Here is a 24,734-nt window from a genome sequence, read left to right on the forward strand (position 1 = left end):
TACACCAGCCACTTACTCTGTCTGTCTGCATGCCTGAGCTGTGAACAGTTCACAAACTGATCTGGGCTAAAAGTAATCCAATGGAACACCAGTTGTTTCAAACCTCTTTATTTGCCACAGGACAGCATTAGCCTGGGATTCTTTCTGACACAAAAATTGCCTGCTTGGCATAATGACCATGTCTTTTCTGCAGGTGACTCGTTTCTCATGGCTGCATTGGTGGTTTATATTTAGTTTTTTAAGATACAGTGATGGAAATGTGCTCCAAGTGTCTTTGACCCCCAGTTCCTGGTGTGGGTAGGGGTGGGGGAAAGGTGTCAATTCCATTGTGCCACTAACAGTGCAGAGTATTGGCAGCTCAGTTTAAAGCCCAGCCATCCAGGGGTTGTGTTTAACATGATGACCTATTTTGGTAGTCACTCTGGTGATGCTGGCAATCCCTGCTGGATTTCAAAGCCTCTAGTAAAGGTCAGCACAACATCTCAAGGAGGGGGAGCATCACCTGCCTTTGCTTAAAGTGCAACCTGGAGTGCAAACTCCACAGGGCAGTGTGTCAAAATGGGGCAAGTCTGTTATGTCCTCTTGGGCTGGTGAGGTTAGAATGAAGATACACAACATTTGAAGGGAGATTTGGGGGGTAGGGGATTTCAAAGAGGTTTGTCTTTTTTTTTTTTTTTTAAGTTTACACACAGAGTAGCATGTGCCTGTTGATCTGTCAGTTGACTGGTGGATTTGATGAATGGAAATGGTTTAAAGGCTAACATCTGGCAACATACAGAGTGACATAGATGTTTCCTTTCTATCGTCTGTTGAAAGAAATCAGGTTTATTTTTACTGCTTTTTTAAGGGAAACCAAATTTGAAATACAGGCTCTGATAGCAAATTTTAAAAATCTCCATTTATATTTAGCAAGAAAACTTGACTGTGCTGTTTATAACTATTATTATTAGAATTCATCTGGCCCTGTATTTGCTGTAGTTGCTCTCATTTTTTTACAAGTAAACATACACTTCGGAAATTTATAATCTCAACTTGTTTCCTGGTGTTCTTGTAATGCTTTAGAAAATCAGAAGACAAATTAATCTTTCTAATAATTTTTTTTCTAGATGGTCTAAGCTACAATTTAGTCCTGAAACTTCAATAAATCATGTCAGTAATATTAATAAGAATATGCACTTTATTAGTTTTGTTATATGTGACTTCTGAATGTGTTCTTGCATGTCAGTTGCAGCTGCATGAGCTTTTGGTGTTGTATTAAGGCCCACTTACTAATGTTTTAGAACTTGCTTGCTCCCAGAACATGGAGACAGAATTGATTATCATTTATGAGAAACATTTGAAGTAGTATTTGCTACCGGTAAAAACAAATAAGAAATGAGGGTGTTCATCACAGCAGAGATGAACATTTAGGTTTACAATACTCTTTTCATAGGCTGGCACTGTTACAGCACTAGTTGTTTAAAAGGACATTTCTAAATCAACAGCTATTTTTAAATTAAAATTAGTAAACACTATAGCTCACCATCAGCCAAAAAGGTTCTGTTTCCCAAGACCACCTCGGGGGTACGTTCAGCCATGATCTGGTGACCGTGGCTCCCCTAAGGACAGGAGGTTTGTGTAAAGAGTTGCCTCACTGGCAGACACCTTGGCACAGCAAACACAGGGGGCAGCATGCAAACAGTCATTCCTCAAAACACACACACGCCTCTGCCAGTAAGTGCCTTTTTAGTACGAAGATACTGTACAAAGGGGTGTCCTGGAGCACCATCAGGTCCATGATGTATTATTGCAGTTTCCAGCAGGTGTGTTATGGTATCACTACCACGTTAACTGTAAGAACTCTTTCTCATTAACCACATGAATTGGAGGAGGGAGTATGAAGGGAAAAAGATAGGTTGTTCTGTTTTGAAGATAAGGTCTCTTTGATATCATTTTTAGAAGGAATCTAAGTCATAGTTTTGGTTCTTCATAAGGCTTCATTCAATCCTTAGAATGTGTCAGCCTGACTGTAATGGTTGTAAGCATGAGAGAAAAATCATATCTCATAACCAAGATGCTAACACAGGTTACCTTCTGCTGCCAAAATGCTTCTCTCTATATATATGTATGTTTGCCCGCATAGAATCCTCTGTATGCCATTCCAAATTTGGACTGGTTTTGCTGATAAAAGTCTCCAAGCAAAACATTTGCAGTGCAGACAAGGCCCCTGCCCTGGGGCATCTGGTCATTTGGCATGTAGCTGCAAACCTGCTGTGGTATGACATACACGTGATGTCCATGGTGAATCCTTGGGGAGACACAACCACTCAACTCTCCTTGGGAAGTACTGGAGCTGGGAGGGACAAAGGCTGTGTTTCAAAGGAGGAATCCCATCTGAAGGCAGAATAAGCCTAGGGATTTCCCATGCTGGGACTCTGCAGATGGCTTGGGGGTTCCCCTGTCATCCAGTCTCCGACATCCTCTACGCAGACACAGCCACGCTTCTTCATTGGAAGCCAAAGAGGGCTTAAATGCCTGAGGGAGGACACCATAAGTTACTTAAGAACATGTTGATGGTTTCAAAATGAATTTTGGACAAATATAATGTATTTAATTAAGATCTGTGTGAACTGATCCAGGATAATTTAAGTTTCTAGCTCAGGACTTGTGAGACCTTGTTTTAGTTCTGCTGTACTAAAGCCCTGGGCAAGGGTTCAAAATTACTATGTCCCTTCTTTACATGTAAGATGAGGGTTACTGAACTTCCCTCAGAGGTACATGGAGGGAAAGGTTTATGCATGCATTTAAGGTTAGGAGATGCCTAGAATCAATGATAATACCTTGGCTAGCATCCATAAGGGGAAATAACGTGTCAGTGATGTCAGCTTTGGCCTTAGACAGATCTTTTTAGTGCCCATAGGGAGAAGTTTGTGTTCTTCCAAATCTAATAGTGTTGGTCATGTCCTCATGCAAGAGATCAAATTCAGTGGAGTTAGAGCTCCTTGAGCCATGGCTGATTTTGGTCCAAACTGTTTAATGATTAAACCAGTCAGGTTGAACCTCTGCAGTTTACTAGAATTCTGACAACAGCAGAAATACAGGAAAAGGGCTTAAACCAATCAATTTTAGCTGTTCTTATTTTTACTTTCCGTAAAATCTTCCACTCCATCAAGTAAGTCTTTGAAATGGAAGTTCAGACCACAGTTCGCGTCCCTTTGTGTGTTTAGTTATTGATGTGAATGACTTCAAAGAAGTGTGCTGGCTCTCACTTGGCACACTTTATTTAATTCAGTACACTATAATCATTTATAATGCACCAGAAAATTACAGGATAAAAACACTGAAATATTAAAACTCTGCTAACATGAGCAGTGATATGAAACCTCTTATAAAACATCAGAAAGGATGTTTGAGTGTTCCACTATGATTTTGAGTAACTTCATGCTGTATTCTCTTAAAAGATTATTTAAAATATTTAAATAATATTTGACAGATATAGTTTTTGTATTAAAAAAGGAAACCGGCAAACTAATATGTAAAATATAATTACTTTAGTTCATTTACAATACTACAAGGCAAAACTAACTGAATAATGTTGGTTTATGCTTACAGTATTCATCTGATCTTTAATAGATCAAATAATTGTTTTCATTCAAAACTATTAATGTAATTAATATAATATACTTTTTTTTTACTTGCATGTAAAAAGACCCAAAGATTTGCATACTTTCGGACAGGCACCATCAGAACTATTTAGAAAAATGTAGCAATCTGTATGATGTGAGTTTACTTCAAATTTAGTACATCTCTGAAACATTCACATTTTCAACAGAGAGAAGAAAAGGAAACATCATAGTGTGACGTGATGATTTTTTTTTGGTCCACTTTTTCAGCTATTTTAAAAGATTCATGATTTTTGAGAAAATGGTAACCTTGTGTAATCTGAGCAGGAGGTACTTTCAAGAATTTGAACATGTATTTGATGCCAGCATCAACAGAGGTCTCTGGGACATATAGATAAGGGTCATCCAGAGAAATTGCTCAACATGTATGCAGGCACGCAGGGAAGAGAAAGGTTGAATATTAACAGGGAAACAGTGATTGCTCAGAAGGGTTGGTCCTATCCCTATGAAGCAGGAAATTAATGTTGCCTCCAATATATATAGGAACAGAGGGAACCTCTCCCTGTCAGAGCTGCTGCTGAGAGAAGGTCCCTGAGCTGCTCAAGCAAGCCAGCACCATGAGACTGCTCCTGCTGTTCCTGCTCTGTGTTTCCTCCGTTAAATCCCAGGGCTCTATTGACTATGACGATGAGGTTGTAATACTGATATTGATTGATAATTAATAATTAATTAAATTTAATTTAATTGCATGCATGACTTACTCAGCTCATGTGAGTTAGCTAAGTTAGAAGCTGTGGGAAAAGATGATCAGCGCATGTTCTGTTCCGCTTGAAGTGTTCAAAAAATAACCTTTATATATGTAACTGCACAATAGTTATTTTCTGAGTTTGGAGATATTTTCTTCCTATTTCTTTTTCTCTAGAGGATGAAGGATGTTTGATGGTAAGATTAGTTATTTCATATTAGTTGTATTACCCAAATTTATTTAAGGATATAAATTTAGTAGTGTTGACATATGATGTTACAAACAATTAGTCTTAGGTACAAAGAAGTAGAAATGTGTAATTAATCATGTCCTGCCTCAAAGACAGTGATCCAGCAGACATTGAAAAAAAGCAAAACCAAATAAACTGCCAGTTCATATAGCTTTACATTGGAAACAGAGTGGTAACAATTGCTAAACAAAAGAGCAATCAGTCTAAACATATTTAACTTGGCTTAACATATTTATTTTTGTTTAAGTAAAATATTTTAATGGGAAACACAATTTAGAGTCTTGGTAAATTTTTTTTATGGTTCAAAAATCCCTGCAAAATTAAATAGGTCAGGGCAGTCAGATTTTCTCTTATGCAATCTCAGCATTTGTGTTTGTATATTGACTACTGCTAACACTAATGTGTTTAATCATTTTCAGCAATTCTGTGTTTTGTATGCTGCCTGTTTTGAAACCACTTGAAGCCTCTAATCCTGGATCCTTGCAAATGTTTGTCATTTGCAGCTAAGTTTGAGTGGGATTGGAGATGACCATAGGTTTTGATTCAGTGGTTCAAACAACTCTTAATTTAAATGGTTTAGTTTGAACAAGTGCTTAGGGACCAGACCTATTTTCCCTACTCAACCTTTTAGATGTTCCCATTTCTGGCAGATGTGGGGAAAGTATGCATCAGAGGGAGCTGTGAAAACCTACTCTGAGGGATATTATCGAATGCTTTTCCTAATTTCTTCAGTTAACAGCTGGCATGTGGCCTGAGACCTGATGATGTATTTGACTGTGGCCTGATTTTCTGAGCCCTTACAAATATTCCTGTAGCCCAATAAAAAACTGTGACATTGATTATGTGCTGCAGAATATGCTTCCTAGCCTCAAGGATTTCTAATTATTTTATTTATTTATTTTTTTGTATCCTACTGCTTCAAGTTTTGTGGTGCTTAGTGTCTCTGAACTATAGAAAATTTATTCCTTGGTTAAAATTGGCTATTGAAATATTGTTTTACTTAGGTTTGAAGACTTTTTAGTTTATCTGTATTTAGGTAGAGGGAGTGTGACTAGTCTTACAAGGGCGGGCATAGCAATGACTTTTACATAATATCATTATAATATTTCTGTTATGGCTTTTTTCATTCCACTCCATGGCTTTCTTTGCTGTTTAAAATACTAAAGAGTGCTGAACAGATGCCTCCACCCTGTGCATCCCATTTTACAATAGCAATCCCAGATTCAGAGAGTTTTCTCTCCCCCTGGCTCTGCAGGATGACACCCCTGTATTGGGTGTTCGGGGCCACCGACCCGTGGACAAAAGGCGGGAAATGGCCCCCACGCTCCGACCTGTGGCACCTCCCATCAGTGGGCCTGGATACCGGCGCCGGCCCCCAAAACCGGGGAAGAAGGGGGAAAAGAAAGAACGTATCGTCTATCCCGATGCTGGTGGCTGCAAGCATCCTCTGGAGGAGATGGTAGGTGTCTGCCTGTTGAGGCAGCTGGTGACATACTGTCCTTTTCTTCTAGTACACCCAACACAGAGTTTTCTTTGACAATCAAGGGGCAGTTGTTCATTTAAAGCAGTCCAGATTTTCTCCATTTTGCTTGCATTTGCTAGGACTGCATTCAGAAAAGTAATGTCACAGAGTCCGTGGGATTAGTCACAGAGTCCACCTACAGTGAAGATGGGAAGATGAGAGGTGAACCATAAATGAGGAAAGGAAGTATCTATGGGTTAGCCTGTCCCTTCCATGTGGCTTTGCATAGGTAACTACTAAGGACAGAAAACCCTCTGCAGAAGTGCTGGCTTCAATTTCAGATAATCTTAAGGAATCCTAGGAACCAAAAAAAATCAATTTCAAGATGTAATTATAGTCTACCATCGGTCACTGCCCCAGCTCTTACAGAAGAGCATACAAGCATTCTGAGATCTAGTACACACCTTGCTGCCTTGCAGTAGTTCATCCCACGGTCCCTCCTGTGCTCCCTGCTGGAAAATGCAAGCTGTGATGGTGCTGAGAGACATCCTCCTGTCTGAGAGCAAATTTGAGTGTGGAGGTTGCCAACAAATGAAGTCTGCTAAAGCTTAATGAATACATGGTTGTGGTAGAGTCCCATGCTGCCTGAGTATTTTGGTTCTCACGGGATGTCAGAATTTCCCATCTCTTTTTAAAACACTGCTGTCCTTGATGGTGCAGCACCTACTGCAGAAGCAATGGTGCTCAGCTTCTTGAGGTGAAAATTTTTTAATGGATCATGTGGTCATTTCATGAGAGATACATACAACAATGTGTAGAGAATGTGATTGATTCTCTGATGCCAGTTAGAGAGGAAAGGGGTAGACATAAACATGCACAGGCACCAGGTAATTCCTGACGGGCTTTAGTCATAGTTCAGGTGGCTTAACACAGTGAACATTTAACAGTGCAGAAAAGAGTAAAACAGACAGGGGACCAAAAAAGTGTGAAGCTAGAAGGCTTTTCTCAAAAGCTTCAAAAAAGTGTGCTCCTGAGGGACTCCAGACTCCTTCCCAACCTTCAGAGTGCAGCTTCTTTGTGCAAGTTGAATATCTTGATTCCTTATCTAGACACTTAAATATCTGGTCTCACATTACAAACTCGTCAGTGCATTCAAAGGTATGGTTGTTCACTGATGGGATTAGAACTTTTTAATCTTGACTTTTATTCAGAGTCCTTTTTGCTTCTTTTAAGGGAGTGCTGTGTCCAACTGGATGTGAGCTACGAACTACACTGCTAAAACAGGAAAAGAATGTGAAACCAGTTGTTCGTGATCTAAAAGATAAAGTGAGCAAACTGTCTGACAGCTCTTCAACGTTCTTTGAATATGTGACTGTTCTAGAAGATAAACTGGCAAAGAGGCAAAAACAAAGAAAAGGTATGCTATTTCTATTAATTACTAGTGTAAATGGTATTGGAGTTTCATTGGAATTCCTACAGTTACTTGTTAGTGGGACTTCTTAAAAAAAAAAATTAAAAATACAGTGCAATACCTGCAAAGCAGGTTTCCATGACCAGGTCCTCTTAAATCTTAAAAAAACCTTTGAGAGAGGCAAAGGAATGGATCTTATACTAAAGCAAGATTCATATAAGGCCCCTAAATGTAAGGGTCTTGTTGTGTACCCCCTTACCTGCTTTCCTATGTCCATCCAATCCATTTATGACCAGCCTCTGGCTTGGCACCATGGTTGCCCAGAAAGAAGTGAATTATAGCTCTTCGGCAGAAGATAGCACCACTGATAAATCTATTAGCTAGCAAAGAAACAACAGTATACATGTACCACTTTCCTGAGAATATCTGCATAGTTTTTGCACACTGTAGAAAATTAGGCAGAAGAAATACCTATCCTTCCTCCCTGCTAAGGAAAGAAGTGGCATCTCAAATTGTACTTACAGATTGCTCTGCATTTCCTAACTGGAAAATATGTTGAAAACTAATTTGCTTTTCGTCTCTTTGCTTTCCTAGACAATGAGGATTTACTTTCTCAGTACAACACAGAAGTGGAATTGCATTATAATTATATAAAGGAAAATCTGGATAATAACATCCCATCTAGCCTCAGGGTCCTTCGTGCAGTTGTGGATTCTTTACACAAAAAGATTCAAAAACTGGAAAATGCCATTGCAACCCAGGTGGACTACTGCCGTTCCCCATGTGTTGTTTCCTGTAATATTCCAGTGGTTTCAGGAAAAGGTACTCATTCAACTATTATGACATCTTTTCTCCCATTTATATCACTGTGAAAACTGATAGAGGTATCATTCAGTTGGTTTGTGAAGCCTGTGCAATTGATTAGGAGAGCAGGAAAGATGGAAAATGATCCTAGATGAAAAAGAAAACTTTTATGGATGCCTATAGTGGTCAGACCAAAAATCCTCTTACCCCATATCAGTCTTCACAAGTGGCCAGTAGCATTTTAAAGAAATATGTGATTCAGGGTCTTTGTAAGGTGGACGTGATACATTTGTGACTATCGTGGTTGTGCTTTTGATTTTTTTCAGTCAAGAAAGGTTGATTCTTATTTCACAAGCTTGTCTACTTCAAAAATTCATTGTAAAGTATATAGTCTTCCATCACTCAGTTTGAAGTCCTAGAAATTCCTATTTGGAAAAGCTGAACAATGTGGGTGCATTGTTCTTTCTTCCCTGGTTCTTTTACTTGATGTGTCACAGAAATCAAAATGCAAATAGAATAATATATATATTTAAAATTTTTCCCTTATAATCAGCAAACCAAAGGATAAGAAGAGGATTAGAGAAGTTCACAGCTCTTCCAGTAACAGTCTCCGGTTTGTTCTTGCAGAATGTGAGGATATAATAAGAAAGGGAGGCGAGACATCTGAAATGTACCTCATCCAGCCAGATCCTTTTGTCACACCATACAGAGTATACTGTGACATGGAAACAGATAATGGAGGTTAGTGTGAAATAATTATGTTGTTAAATAATAATTAATATGAATGATACAAAAGATAATTAGTAATTTGCATTTTAGACAAACAAGTGATACCTTTTGTAATTGCTTGAGAATTAAATCTGACTCATTCAGGAAAGTCTTTTTGGTCATCTGCTGATGCACAGTAGGATACTAATATAAGGAAACTGGAAATAAATAGTGCAGGTATCTTAGTATGGCCAGAATGGACGAGGTGGGCAGACAGGGAGAGTCTGGTTCATTTCTTACCTCGCTACTATGTCTACAAAAGACCAGGTCATTCCTTCGGGTTCTGCTTTTTTTCACCTTTCCTTATGAAGCAAGGTACTACTTAAGTGTGAGCAAAAATGGCAAAGCTGAGCTCATAAGCAGTGAATGACCTGCTGCAAGGAAGCCATATGCTCTTCTTGTCCTGAGATGAAGTTAGAAGGGCTGTATCTTAATGGTTGATGCTCCTTTTGTACTGGCAATTTAATGTAAATACTGTTGCTCCTGCAGGCTGGACTTTGATTCAGAACCGCCAGGATGGCAGTGTTAATTTTGGGAGAAGATGGGATCAATATAAAAAAGGATTTGGAAATCTTGCAAAGAGTGGAGGGAAGAACTACTGTGATACACCAGGTAAAACACACAGCATGAAACTCAAAGAGCTCTTCTTACTGAAACTGTTTTATCCTATTTTTTGAAGCTCTTTGACTTTCTTGAAATTAACTAATCCACTTCAGCAGACCTATTGGCAAATAATAAAGTTGCCTTGAAGTATATTGGGAAGTCTATTTCACGGAGTTCTCACTTGTTGCTTCTCAGGTGAATATTGGCTTGGAAATGACAAGATCAGCCAGCTTACCAAAATAGGGCCCACTGAAGTTTTAATTGAAATGGAGGACTGGAATGGTGATAAGGTATCAGCTCATTATGGAGGTTTCACCATACAGAATGAAGGAAACAAGTATCAGCTTTCAGTTAGTAACTACAAAGGCAATGCAGGCAATGCACTAATGGAAGGAGCTTCACAAGTGCATGGAGAAAACAGGACAATGACAATTCACAATGGCATGTTCTTCAGTACTTATGACAGAGACAACGATGGATGGTATGTACTCACACTAAACATTTAAAATAAAAATAGAGCTTAAAATAGAGCTGAATATAGAATATTTCTCTAATTTTATGTTAGTTGTCGTAATATCTCGAAATATGTTTTATCCCTGCAAGCCAGCAGCCAAATGTCCATGCAATTCTCTTGGTGTAGCCAAGGACAGGTAAAACTGTGTATTAGGTTAGTGACATTCCACAACCAAGTAAGAAGCAAGCATGCTGAATTTTATTGATTCCATGAATTACTTACCGTAGACAAATCAGCAAATCTGGATGTGATATGTTCATTGTCAGAGACTGATGGCAGCAGTGCTGAGGACACTGTCTTGCTAAGTAGGAATATTGGTGCTCTCTCCAGTAACGTATAATGGTTCCTGAAGAAAGAGACAGGTAGCATGTCCATTGAAGAGACAAAGTTCTTCCTACTCAGAAGACAGGAGCTCGGTTGTAAAGTACATAATTGAGCACCATATCTCTAAACTCTGCTTAGTACCTGATTACATAGTCATGAATAAAGGAATTGTTTAGATTAGACATACATTTCTCATTGTTTTCTGTCTTTAAATTTCATTGATATTGTAATTATCATTATGAACTGCAAGTAATTGTAGTTACCAATCAATAAACTAAAATGACATTCCCAAAGAGATGCAGCTAGAATTTGACTATTTTTTCTTAGCTGCTTCACCTTCCAAGTGCACTGTGTAGCACACACTTGAGATGGTCAAGCTTTTACAGAAAGTTCAGAGTCAGGAGATTAAATGTTTATTATGGTTTGAAAATTTCAGTATACGGGCAGGTGTATGTACTCTGTTGATCTGTTTGCTTATATGATATCTGTTACTCTCAACACATTTTTTCCCCCTCATCAGGTTAACTGCAGACCCAAGAAAACAGTGCTCCAAAGAAGATGGTGGTGGATGGTGGTACAACCGCTGCCACTCAGCCAACCCCAATGGCAGATACTACTGGGGAGGGACCTACAGCTGGGATATGGCAAAACATGGTACAGATGATGGTGTTGTATGGATGAACTGGAAAGGGTCATGGTATTCCATGAAGAAGATGAGCATGAAGATCCGGCCATACTTTCCACAATAACCATTGTCAAAGTGTGCAGAATCAGGGATTTCCTTTTAGTATTTGTACGTGGTTATCTTTTGAGCATGATATTCAGGCTTGTCTTTACACATGAAAAATAAATATGTATATACAAGCATATTGTGACCTAAAGTGAAAAGCTATGTCAAATGTAAATCAAAAACTGACTGATAAAGATAACTTACAAGTGTATTCCATTTTTCATTTGTTCATAAGACAGAATTAACTAGTATAGAATAACACTGAAAACCCCAAACCCAACTTGTTTCACTCTTTTACAAAGGTCTTCTATACCACTTTTAAAGAGGGAGAGCATTATTTTAAAATGTTTTCTAAAAATTAAAGTCTTAAAACTAAAATATTTTTCACATGGTTCCTAATTATTTATGTATAATCTGGGGAGAAGGAAACACATTCCCCTAAATAAGGGACAGTTATTTTCTTTTATAAGTTACAATAACTACCTGCTTAACAAGTTGAGCAGGAATTAAGTGAAAAGATAGTATTGAACAAATGGGTAGGTCACCACTCAGCTCATATCCTGTACGCTGGATAAAATATGCCCTTTTCTGGGACCTGGTTCACACACTGTGCCTCTTAATATCCCTCCCACCACCCCATATCCTTTTATTATAGAATAAAATACAGTATGTCTTTCACACAATCACTCTCATGGGACTACAGTAATTAATGACTCCAATCACAGGATAGGTGGAGGATGGGTATTTCAATAGAACTAGTGGTCTGGGCACCCTGGTGCAGACAAAGATAAGACTTCCCAGCCCTGGTAGACAGGATCAACATTTCTCAAAGGGCACTGCTTTCCTCCACAAAGGAAGGGACCCAGATCACTAGGGGTGGATGGGTCCCATCTGAAACCTCTAGTGTTTATTTAGTCTGTGAAGCCCAGGAGGACAAGAAGGAGACATAATGGCAGCATCTCACTACATGAGCACAAACGTTCTGCATCCCCATAGGCAGGCTTCCACTGAGGCTAAGGAACAAAAACACAACGTGTAAAGGACAAGCCTGTTTTCCAAAAGCAAAGACAGTTCTTCACACGTGACTATAAAGGGGTCTTTGCTCTTCAGCAAACTTTCCAAAAAGGTTAGTCAGTGGCTGTGTTTGAGAAGCACTGAAAAAAGGCTAAAAGTGAGCTGCTTTGCCAGTATTTGATGATAGTGATAAATGGTATGCAACATGCCAATGAGATCAGAGACAAGGGAGTTTCTTCATGCTTGTTTCTCAATAGAAGCACAGAAATATTAAACAGTGTAAATACTTGTGTAATTTTATGTCATAAGATATAAAGGTAAATACAACACATTCTTGTATAATTGTGTAACCAATATAACTGGTTTTCAATGCAGCCAGCTTTTTTTCTAAAAGATCCTTACCACACACTGTCAGCAAGCTGATGTAAAACCCTTATCTATATAAAAACCCTTGCTTGGCACATGTACTGAGAAAGATTCAGGTGCTCCTCATCTTACTTGTGCTGGTTAGAGTCATAACCTTTTAGTGATTGCTAGAAAATAACAGCCTGTTTTGGGAGTTGTATTTTGATGAGTTATCATGGATCTGTCTTATTTTGAAGCTACAGTATGCATGGTAAGCTATCTACAAATCATCAATGGGATGGAAGGTCTATATATTTATAAAATCAAAGCTTAAGAGATCCTTAAAAGTCAGTCCCAAAAAGCATGCATTGTTTATCAAAGTGTACTCCATGTTAGGTGTTTGTGGCAAGAGTGAGAACCCAAACCACTCTCAGTTCTGCCTGAGAACTGACTCCCACTGCTGTTATGCCCCCCTTGAAATAGAAATAAGAGGAGATGGCCTAGAATAGTGAATGTTGAACTTGGTCAGACTTTCACAGTTCATGTTAGTGGAGGCGGGATCTTGTTATGAACATACTTCTAAATTCTTTTACTTCTTTAGCACTCTTAAACAAAATAAATAATTCAAATTATAAATATTTTTATCTCAAGTCAAGGTGTGAGCTGCCAAAGACGTAGACAAAGACACAGTCAAAGACATAGAGAAAGTTCATATTAAAAGGATTTTTAAATCAGTATGTCCTTGAAAAGGTTTTTCCGCTAAAAATAAGATCAAAGAACTCTTCTGTTAATAATTAATCATTGTTTATTTTTTAAGCCACAGATATATCCAGTTGCCTTCAAATTCACAGAGTAAAGGTACATCATGCATATATATATAAAAAAAAAATTTCAACTTGTACTCGTAACACACATTAAAAGCCTGTCTTTCTACAGGGTTTCTATGGGCCTGATTTTCATTCTAACAGTTTTGAGGGAATAGTCAGAGGCTTTAAATGGAAGCCAGACTATGCCATTTTCGATCTCATAAGGAACATTGTACCTGGGGTCATAGTGGCCTCCCAGGTAGTAAATGCCATTGAGGTTGGCTGCCTGGCAACTGTTGTACCACCATCCGCCCCCATACATCTCTGCACAGTTCTCCTCCCAATGGTCCTGGTCCAGGTCAAAGGTGCTGAACTTCATCTGGGCATGGGACGTGTATTCAGTGCCCTCTTCCAGCCAGCCAGCAATCAGTGCATCCCCAGCAGTCCCCTCGTAGGAAGATACAGTAAGGGCATACCCTTCTGCTTCAGACCCTACCTGTACGATATACTCTGCATACACAGCATTTCCATCCCAGTCCTCTAACTCTACCCGAAGGAGAGTATCATTTTGAGTCAGCAAGTGCATGTTTTCATTGCCCAGCCAAAACTCTCCTCGCCCTCTGCCATCCACGCTGCCGAAACCTCTCTTGTAGTCTTGCCAGGTCCGGTTAAAATTCACTGATCCATCCATTCTCTGTTGGATCAATAGCCATCCTCCCAAAGTGGTCTCTTGGTCGCAATAAACAGACAAGACCTTATTGGATCCCGCTGGCTTGATTTTGAAAATGCCACTTTTGGCACCAGAAGTGTGTTTCTGGCGGATATCATCACAGTCTAAAAAAAAAAGTTGATCTGGTTTGACAGAAGTTATCAGCAAAATTTAATAAAAGGTTCAGAGGAATCCAAATACCAATAGTTCAGAGGAAAATTGTTAAACATGTTGTGGAGTACACTAGGTATAGTGACAGGCAACATTAAAAAGAATTCAGAAAAGAAAACTTTACATACTTCTTAAATTGTGAATTGTCTATGTAATACCCGAGTATTAATGAAATAGTTTCCCTTTTGTTTCGAGGTGGCAACAAACAGACACAGTGCTTACATTTTATCATCACACTGTTGTACTATAGTATCTAAAACAAGTCAGTTTGGTTATGGATGGAGTTCAGCTCCACTACCTCAATAACTACCTTTCCCAGTGTTGGCTGTCCTTCGCTTCACTGCTGGTGATCTGAAGCTGCGTGCCTGAAAGTCTGGGGTGTCCTCTGCACTCTGATCATGTTCCACCCCACCTAGCTGCTCAGTTATTTCACGGGTCTTTACTGATTTGGTCTCAAAAGTAGAGCCTCCCTTGTTGAAACTGCTGGTCACTACAGACTTGGAGTGACTTGCACTGCCAGATGGGAATCCAGATGGGAGAAGTCCTGCAAAGTCATCTTCCTCCACCTCTCCTAAGTCTGCAAATTTGTCTTTTGCCCCATAAGTCCCTGAATGACTGGTACTGCTTGTGCCAGTAATGTGCTTACTAGCAGTGGATGGAGAATCAGGGGCAAAAAATGACTCTAGCTCAGGGCGTAACATCTCTAGCTTGTGCATGCCATCTGCGCCACTAAAATGGTAGGTGCTCCCTTCCCCTCCAGCATTTCCTGCTCCATGTAAATAGGAGCAGTCTGAGCCATCAGAAGAAATTGTTTTCTCAACTACTTCTTCTCTAGGGCCATCAGGGCCACTGACAATTTTTTTGGTGGTAGTTTTGGTGCATCTACGAACAGTGGAGGAGGTTTTGTCTTCCAGACTAAGGGTTTCTCTCCCATGAGGAGGAGTAACTAATTTGCTGGTATATGGAGGTCCATCCCCCCTTGATTCTGACTTGTGATACGGGCTGTCTCCTCGGGAAGGGTTTCTCTCTGTTTCTGGTCTTTCTAATACCACTTGCATCTGTTTGATGTCATTAATTATGTTCAGAGCTTGCATTTCTGGCAGAGGCTTATGCTTAAAATGATCAGGAACATTGGAGTCCTTAAGTGGCCTCATTTTCAGTGTGCTCAGGGTGGTTGGTTGAAGCTCTGGGTTCAAGTTGATGGAGCTGGCTTGGGCAAGCTGCTTCTGGATGTTGTCGTAGCTTTCTTTGTCCACCTGGTAGTCAAAACTTCTAGCACAGGTTCCTTTACAAGCTCGTATCTTAATATCAATGTCCACCTACATAACCAGAGAGAAATAATTTGGTTAGGGAGCTTTCCTGACTTCCTCAAGTAAGGGTATCCTTTACTGAACAGGAGAAAGATGGGAGCTGCCCTTGTACCTCCCACCTACAGCTGAACTTTTCAAAGTTCAGTTTTGAAATCATCATAGGTTTATTTCCATTGTAAATACAACACATGCAATAGCACAGCGCACATGAGTTCCATGGAGTTCCACTGTAGCACGTTCCCAATCTCTGCTCCCTTTATTCTCGAGGTATAGAGGTGTCTTCCTGGGTTTGAAGGGAATGCTGCAGAGCTGGGAATGCTTTCTCTGTGGACTGGTGCAGAAATGGGTTCACCAAGGAGAGGGGAAGACACTGGACTTGTCCCAAAGCCTGTCATGGCCCTGCTGTGAGGCCTGCCATCATGGGGTTACCATTGCTTTCTCAAATGATCCAAATGCTGGATTTCTGATCCAGGCATCAAAAATAGGACATTTCCTTGCATTATCCCCAGAAGAACTGGCTGCAGTCTAGGAACGTGGGTTCTAATGCCAGCCCTGCCTCTGAGCAGCAGTGGCAGCATGGGGATGAACGGAGCACATCCACCTCCTAACTGCTCAGCAGCTCCTTACAGGAGGAGAAATGCCTCATACAGAACCAGTTATCAGCAGATAACTGAGAGCAGAAGGAGCAGATGGGACCAGGAGTCCTATGGAGCTCACGCTGGTTCCCACAGAGCGGAAATAGAATACCAAGATGCACAGAAAGCAACTCATTTGGGGATTTGTCTCAGCCAGTCAGATCCTGTGAGAGTTGCACCATGTTTTCTTCCAGGGAGAGCACTGCTCACCATGAACAGTATAAGGGATAGATCCTCTTTCTGTAGCTAAGCCCTGGAAAGAACGGAAGCTGTGTAGCAGATACCTACCTCTAAGCGTTTCATCTCCACCACTTGCTCCTGGATGCTGCTCTGCAGAGCTTTAATTCTGTTTACTTGAGTGACAACTCTCTGTTTTAATGTCACAATTCTCCGTCTCAGCTCTCCTGACACGAGACCATAAGTCTCATCAACCTCTGAAACAGAAATGCCTCAGTCAGCTATGCATGTGATTTTCTTTCCTAAATGTGTATTGTATTTTAGGATATGTAATTAAACACATAATTTAGAACATATTTTTCATAGTACTGAGCAGATAAAAATTGTGTTAGTTTTTACTAACTAGCAGTTAGTCTATTATGAGTCTATTATTATGTTTATTCTGGTTCTTGACAATTATGTCCAGAGCAGCACATATTTTCACTACCTATTGCTTATTCACAAAAAAGAATAATTTGGCAATGGGTAATAAAACTGGGTGCGAGATACTCACGATTAGCACTGTCCAGGTTTGGTTTTAGTACATTTACAGTTTCCACAATTATCTGATTGGATTTTTTATAGTTGTTTTGATTATCTGCAAGCAGCCTTTTGATTTTGTCTATTCTGCGGCTATAATCCTGGTCCATTTCATCAATCAGTCCTTGCATTCTGCAGCCTGATGGACATTTGGTACCCTAAAATTGGAAGAGGGAAATAATTGTGTTAAAATCCTCACAAGTAAACATTTTGTGTAATGATCAAAAAAAAAACCTGATCAGTAAAGCTTATCCTCAAAAACCTGCCATAAACATGGGGTGAGGAACAAGTAAACTTGCAGTTTTCTCTCTCCTCTGTTCCTCATGGGTGAGATTAAATATACATATATATTTATGAAATAAATATATATGTACAAACACACATATTTTCTAAAGGGGTGCTGTAAGAAGTCTGTTGTCCAGTTTGAGCAAGGATATTAGAGTCCAACTTTTTAAAGTGAACTTTTCATCAGAAAATCTGAATGTTCTTACAGAGTTAATCTCTTTGCCAAGATGTCATCAAATAAATGTAGCATAGAAATGGACTGAGATGCAAAAAGCAAGAAGGAGAGAAATTAATAGTTTATATATGAAGACATCTAGTCACAGAATCACAGAATCACAGAATCACAGAATCACAGAATATGCTGAGTTGGAAGGGACCCACAAGGATCATTGAGTTCAACTCGTGGCCCTGCACAGGACCATTCCCAAGAGTCACACCATGTGTCTGAGAGTATCAACCAAACATTTCTTGAACTCTGTCAGGCTTGGTGCTGTAACCACTTCCCTGAGGAGCCTGTTCCAGTATTGAACCACACTCTGGGTGAAGAACCTTTTTTCTAATATCCAACCTAAACTGCCTTGACAGGCCATTCCCTCAGGTCCTGTCACTGGTCACCGCAGAGAAGAGATCAGTGCCTGCCCCTCCTCTTCCCCTCACGAGGAACTTGTAGACTGCAAGGTCTCCCCTCAGACTCCTCCAGTCAATCACTATGAAACTTTTACTGAGCATCTTGTAATCTGACTTCCTAAAAAGTAACTAGTGAAGAGTATGTGATTTCTAACTATTTCTTTTCTTTGTCTCACATCTTTCTTTCCGGTGCCCTTCTCTTTACCCACTCCAGAAATGGCAATATCAGAATTCTGAAAAGAAATGCTTCTTCTGTTTTTCTAGGATTAGCCTTCTTTAATTTAATCTTTCTTTTCCAGACTTACTTTCTCTTCTCATTCTGCACCACTGCAAGCTTCTCCCTCTTTCTTTCTCCTTGTTTTCTTCTTTCTTTCTTTCTTTCTTTCTTTCTTTCTTTCCCACAGGAGATCTCTCCAGGCTGCCCTAAACTGAAGTGTTACCTATCCTTCCTCAGGCTTAATACCCAAGGCTGTGTGGCACCTATTGCAGTGATCTGGCTGAGGTCTGTGAGTGCCCTATGGACAGGCCTCATTTTCACCCCAGAGCTAAGAGCTCACCCAGTCATCATCAGCACAGATGGGCCAGTTCTTCTCATACTGGCAGCTGGACTGGGACATGTGCTCCACAATCCTGGGACCACGCACTCCTGCACCCAACTCTTCAAAGGTACTCTCTCCAGCTTGTGCCTGCCAGGAGGAAAAAGGGGAAAAGCAAAACTGAGATTAACTAAACAGCTGTCAAGAGAACAGAAACATAATGCTGATGTCCTCCAACACTTAGTGGCACAGCTGATATGTGGCAATCACAGCCATCTGGTAAGCACCACACCAAACAGTGCAAGGATTTTATTCTCAACATTTATTGTAAGTTATGATTTTGTTTGTTTTCTCAGAGTAAAGCTTGTATCTCCTAAAATTAATGCAGCTATGTAGAGAGCTAGTGATGCTCAGGATATATTATGCTAATATCATTCCACATAAATATTTTGTGTAATTTACACACAATATTTGTGTGTAAATATAAAATTAACTTGAAATTAGATTGAAACTGGGTAAGTTAAAGCAAATATTTAAAAAATCCTATGTTCTATTTCTATTTGCTGCAATACTTTAAAATTCTTATTGTCACTTTACCACCTTCAGTCTATACAAAACTGACTTAAAGATATATATGAAGAGGTTTCCCATTAGTGTTCCTGATTTTAATCACAGTTACTAACTGCAGGCTTATAATATTGTTTTGCCTCGCAAAAGAGCAAGAAACTAATAATTAAAATAATAATGTCAGTCATGAATGGATTTCACTCTGCTTATGGAAAGAAGAGAAATAAATATACTGAGGTTTTCTTCAAGTCTGAGAAGAAAAAGTTATATATACAAACTAATTCTAAGCCAAAACATGATAAGGATTCCTACAGTTTTATCAGTAAAAGACTGTAAAATTATTCTTATTCATTAAAAAAAGCCCTGTTTTAGGGCTTGAAATGTAATTAGGTCTGACTGGATTCCTCTGCATGCCTTTTTTACTTTTCAAACATCATAATTAAAGATTTACAATATTAAATATTAATTATTATGATGATTATTAATGATTAATTCTGAGGCTGAGAAGGAAATCCTAATTCTAACCTCTAGGGTCAGAACCACTCTGGGGAACTGGAATGTCTTTATTAAAATCAGCACATTCACACTAGTTTTATTAAATAATTACTTGATCCAACCCAAGTGCCTCCTAAAAGTAACACATAAAACCACAAATGCCCTTTGGGCACTGACAGCTCCAACATGGCTGCTTCTGTTTTGTCCCAGCTGCTTCCTATAATTTCTATCATTTGTTAAAACATGCACTTCCTTCAAAAAATAAATAGTTACAAAGAGAAATGTAAAGAATCTAACATAAGATTATAGACTGAGTCCTCAATGAGAAAAAAGCAAGGTTATGTTAGCATGGTTGAAAAACAATTTTGTCTTTTTCCTTATCTAAAATTTAATTCTTCTTTAGCTCCAGTTTCAGCTGACATTGCTGCCACAAGAATCCTTGTTTTTCAATGTGTATTTCATAATAAAGGTACTGTGTGTCATTTGTAGGTGGAAAATCCTGCTGAAATACTGTCCAAAGGACATGAAAATTCTTGAATGGCTGGAGTCACTAGCATCCAATAAGTTATGTCTAAGACTTACAGCATCACCCATGAATCTATGAATTCATGTTCATGTATATGTTTTGCTCCTCTTGAAGCCAGGCAGACTCAGCAAAACCAAATTAAGCAAAACCATAGAGAGCTGGATAGTTAAGAACTACTAATGAAAGTACATCAGTGAGGTGGTTACAGTAATATAATTGTGCATATATGTGTGCATTGAATTTTACAAGTTAAATGACAGCCAAAATTTATCTAAATTTATTAATGAACATTAAATAAATGTTTACTATTCAAAACAGAAAGATATAAAAAGAGTCAAGTAAGTAAACTCATACCCAAGCTATGCTGAGGCCCAGCAAAACACAGAGGATCCTCAAAGGTATCATCTTCAGGAGAAGAGCAAGAACTCTGACTGAAAGGATGCTCTTCGCCAGTCTTTTAGTGCAATTTAAACCTGAATGTGAAGCTGGGATTAATCATTATGCTCCCCTCTGTTTGTAGAAAAAACACACCAACTACCCCCCTCCCCTTCAGTGATTACTTAAGGCCTCTTGCACAAGTTTCTGATGTTATTTGCTCCAGATAAGTTTGTACAACACCAACATGCTGGCAACACCATGAGTTCCAGGAAAAAAATCTGTCTACAGTTGTTTCTCGTCACTGGATGTTCAACTAAGATGTATGCAGGACCTAGTGGGATCCAGCAATGCTCATTTTCTGGAAGACACACACCCTGTGTGATGGACATTTAGCTGCATAATCAAAGAGGTGACATCTGAAAAAGGAAGTAATGGGTTTGCCCTTTCTGTGTGACTATGTTCCACTGCTGTGAAATCCACTGGATGTTCCAGAGCAAGTATTAGTCTAAGAAAGGTTAATACAGTTTATCTGTGACCATGTGGTCATCAACCCAAATTAATTCCTGAGGTGCAGAGACCAACTTACATCAGTTTATGGTCTTGGTGGTATTTGTGGAATACATGATGGGTTTAACACTGTGCTGTTTCTTACACCAATAGCGTATTATAATTTTTATCAAGTAGGATTTGTTTAAAATATATATTTACGAAGAGCACAGTAGAGTGGTACTTGAAAATGTCTCAGAACAAATCTTAAGCATAATTAAATCTTCCTAAGGAGTCATGTCTCCCTAATAGGTTATATAATGGATATAGTCTGTGTGGCAACTTTTGATAATGTCTCGCTTCTGTGATCTCTATAACAAGCCTTACTATTACTGGGGAGGGTCATACATGGCTGTCAGACACTTGAGAGATGCTGCCCATCTCAAAAGTTGCACTGCAGTGAGCTGGAATGAGCAAAAAAACTTTTGCTAGAGTAAATGTGGATGTATTCAGTTGAAAAAACAAAACTCTCTTGGCTTTTTAAAACTGCATGACAAAACTCTCCATCATCAACAGGGTACAACATCTTATCACATTCCGCTTTACAGGAACACATTTAAGCTTAACTCTGACACTGTAAAACATACTAAATTCAAAATAGCTGATTTTAGCTTTGGATCCATTCCATCAGCCTCACAGGTTTTGTCTTTTCCTCCTTTCCTCTGCTTTTCCTCTTGTTTTCTGCCTTCAGGAGGCTTGAAGCCTCTCTACGTGAAACTCACTGCAGTTGAAGTGGATCCTTTGTTTCCTCCCATTTCTGGCCTTGCACTTCATGTTGTTCTTGTCTAGGAAAACCCTCTTAAACCTAACTTACACCAATATCACTGAAAACAAGCCATATCCTGAGCAGAAGAGCTCAGTAAGATGGTACTACATTGATTAACACCTACACCACCAGGATGTATTTTGCATGACAAAGGGTTTCTCTTATATTTAAGGCTTAATCTTATCTGTGTGTATTCTGAAACAAGATGGTTTGTTTACTTCAATTTCCAGCAGAATCTCATGCAACAAAAACTCTTCTGAATTCAGCAACAAGAAAGCCAAACTAACTTCAACAAAAAATGTCCAAACGGGTCCCATATTACCTTTGCTCAGTTTGAAGGTCATCCAGCCATGGCCATATTGTTGGTTGATAAATGCACATAAGGTAGCTCCTGAACTCAAAGCAGATAATCAACATACTAACACACCAAAATTCTCAGCTGCTAACTTCATCAGGGGCAAGATTGATGATGCTTCCCCATCAAGTCCTATACATTTTAGTTCTCTCTGTTGCAGCAGTTCTGTGAAAGAACTATAAAAAACTCATAGCACAATTAAATGCTCAAAGGGGGTAAGGAATGCAATAGGAGGAAGTCTTACAGGATTAGTATTAATTATGTTACAGAACAGAGTAAAATGGGCCTCATCAAAAATACACTGAGGTCCGTTGCAAATCTCCCACTCAAACTCAGAAAAGCTTTATTTTAGCCTCTATGGTAGATACAAAAGTCTGGTTAAAGTTCACAGCCTTGGAATCTTCCTGCTTAGGAACACAAGAGTTGCAGGTGCAACCTCCATGGGTTCTCCTTGTGCATACATTCATGGACTGTGCTTTATTGCAGGATCACGTATGATGTTTCTTCCACTGAACCCCTTTCTCTTCACACAGAGCATGGATGGTGCTCCACAGGCAAGCAGCTCCCCAGAGCTGTACAGTCTTTTCATTGACTGAGGATGCTCTGCAGATTGCTTAAATCTTCAAAAATTTTCCTGTAGTGCTTTACAAACATTGATTCCCTGGCCATGACTTTCCCTTTTTCACAGTTGCAGAAACCAAGTGAGGAGGTTAAGTCAAAAAGTAGTTACTAATTTTTGGGATCCATTTCAATAGTCTGAGTCTTCAAAGCACACCATACATGCGGATCCCATTGATGGCAGCTGCATCTCTGTGCTTGCACTGTGGCTCAGGGGGAACAATCAGCAGATAGCTCTGAGGCACCTGAGTGTCTTGCCTCTGGTCCCACAGGAACAGGGTGATCAGGGCAGAAATAGCACCTAATTCTGCAGGATATCAGCTGTAAGTAAGAGACTACTGTATCCCACCCGGTCTTGCCCACTCTATGCATTACAACCTATGCAACAACTAAAGCATCCCTCATAATTCAGATGTGATGTGACATGTGACTTTGGTTCTAACTTTTCCCAATTTGTAGGAGCTTGATTTTGTGATCATCAGTAATACATGAACATTATTTTTGTAATATAATAGACCTTAAAAATCAAGAGTTGTAAAAGTACGTAAAGAAAAAGAATTTCTGGCCTTTTCAACCACGCTGACAATTTGCTAGGTGGTGACCTGGGCATCAGCCACCAGTGTAATAGGGGACATGGCAAGTAGCATGTTCCAGGCCTCTTTTGACCCTGGTGGAGGGCACAGCTCTCTGGTGACACTCAGATACATTAAACTTAACGTTGGTCCAAGGAAAACTCGGCCATCAAGGCTAGTGGGACAGGAAAAAGCTGATAACTGATCATAAACATGAGGTAAGCTAAGAGGGGTTTCCTGCTTGCTGTGAAGGGAGCTGCTGGGGAAGGCTGGGGTGAAGGAGGAGCTTCTCAAGCCTTCCAGTTGAGGGCTGAATCTGTGCCTGACCTTCAGCCTGTACCTTTTGTTGCAATCATCCAGTCACTTCTCCCAGTGTTTGTTTGAAAGGCTAGAGGCCAAGAGCTAGTAAACTTTGGATTTAACTTTAATTCATGATCAAAGGACAGAAGTGCAGTTCACCACTTCATCTGCCCTGCTCTTGGCTAAATGCCACAGTAATAGTCAGGGAGTCTGGGATTTAGCTCAGCTTTGTGTGCCCTATATGTGAGTCCCACCTTTTGCCCAGTGCTGCCTTTGTCTCCTGCCCTACCACCAGTCCCCATCACCAGTTTCCAAGTGGTGCCTTCTGCTCCTCTTATCTGCTCATTCATGTCCCTCCTCTGGATGCTTTGTCTTAGCCTCCATTCTCCTTCAGATTCAGCTCTCATCTACACTTTCTCTTCATATGCTCCTTAGGCTACCTAACTCTTTTGAAGTTGTTACTAGTCAGTCCCAGCACCTGGTCCCAAACTTTCCCCATGCAATATCCCAGGACTGAGGAATCCAGAAAGTCCTCCAGTCCATGCACTTTATTTGACTCTCTTTTCCTCTATCCCTTCCTCATCCACTTTTTTTTTTTTCCTTTGGAGTGATATTCCTCTGTTTTGTGCTACAGAGGTCTTTGGAAGAGTCACTGCTAGCACAAGGTGTGCAAAAAAGGCCACCAAGTCCTATAATAAATTTTTATAAACTGAGAGGGACAGACTTTTCTAAATACAGGCAACTTTTACTATAGGCTATGGTCTGAGGGTCATGTACAATAAAGACTAATTTAGAGAAAAGAAAGACAAGATCTCAGTATGCAAAATAGGGGCATTAAGTTCAATTGCAATGTATTTGCTTGCAAAAAATAATACATGGAGTATTATTCTCTTTTTAAGAGTTAGAGGAAATAGGAGGTCTTTTCAGGCCTGTTTCTGATAGACAGAGGGTTGGACACAGAAGAAAGGAGCTTCCAAAGGCATGACTCTTGCCAGATTTTTTTCAGGGCCCAGAGAATATAACTGTGGGCTGGGATCCTGCCTGACTCACTGATGAACTCTGGCATAGGACTTGCTTGAAAGATCAGGCTTTTTGGATTCACTAACTCTGACTCTCCTGACCATTGGAGTAAATGCTCCTCTCCAGAGGTTAAAATGATTTGTGAAAACTTAAGACACCAATCAACAAAACAACTGGAAGAATA

General features: G+C 39.6%; 2 protein-coding genes across 2 annotated transcripts; one reads left to right on the forward strand and one right to left on the reverse strand.

Moving 5' to 3' along the window:
- The first annotated feature begins 4,137 nt into the window (after positions 1–4,137).
- Positions 4,138–11,591, forward strand: FGB (fibrinogen beta chain). Its single transcript, XM_064652295.1, has 8 exons — positions 4,138–4,294; positions 5,853–6,056; positions 7,293–7,476; positions 8,065–8,292; positions 8,902–9,015; positions 9,532–9,654; positions 9,841–10,126; positions 11,004–11,591. Exons 1-8 carry the CDS (start codon positions 4,220–4,222, stop codon positions 11,230–11,232), a joined length of 1,443 nt encoding a protein of 480 aa, XP_064508365.1. The 5' UTR covers positions 4,138–4,219; the 3' UTR covers positions 11,233–11,591.
- A 1,763-nt stretch (positions 11,592–13,354) lies between these two features.
- FGA (fibrinogen alpha chain) lies at positions 13,355–20,502 on the reverse strand. Its single transcript, XM_064652294.1, has 6 exons — positions 20,350–20,502; positions 18,429–18,557; positions 16,934–17,117; positions 16,492–16,637; positions 14,569–15,577; positions 13,355–14,212 (listed from the first exon to the last, which is right to left on the reverse strand). Exons 1-6 carry the CDS (start codon positions 20,398–20,400, stop codon positions 13,503–13,505), a joined length of 2,229 nt encoding a protein of 742 aa, XP_064508364.1. The 5' UTR covers positions 20,401–20,502; the 3' UTR covers positions 13,355–13,502.
- Between the last annotated feature and the right edge of the window lie 4,232 nt (positions 20,503–24,734).

Source organism: Pseudopipra pipra, chromosome 4 (genome assembly GCF_036250125.1).
Source record: "Pseudopipra pipra isolate bDixPip1 chromosome 4, bDixPip1.hap1, whole genome shotgun sequence".
Lineage (NCBI taxonomy): Eukaryota > Metazoa > Chordata > Aves > Passeriformes > Pipridae > Pseudopipra > Pseudopipra pipra.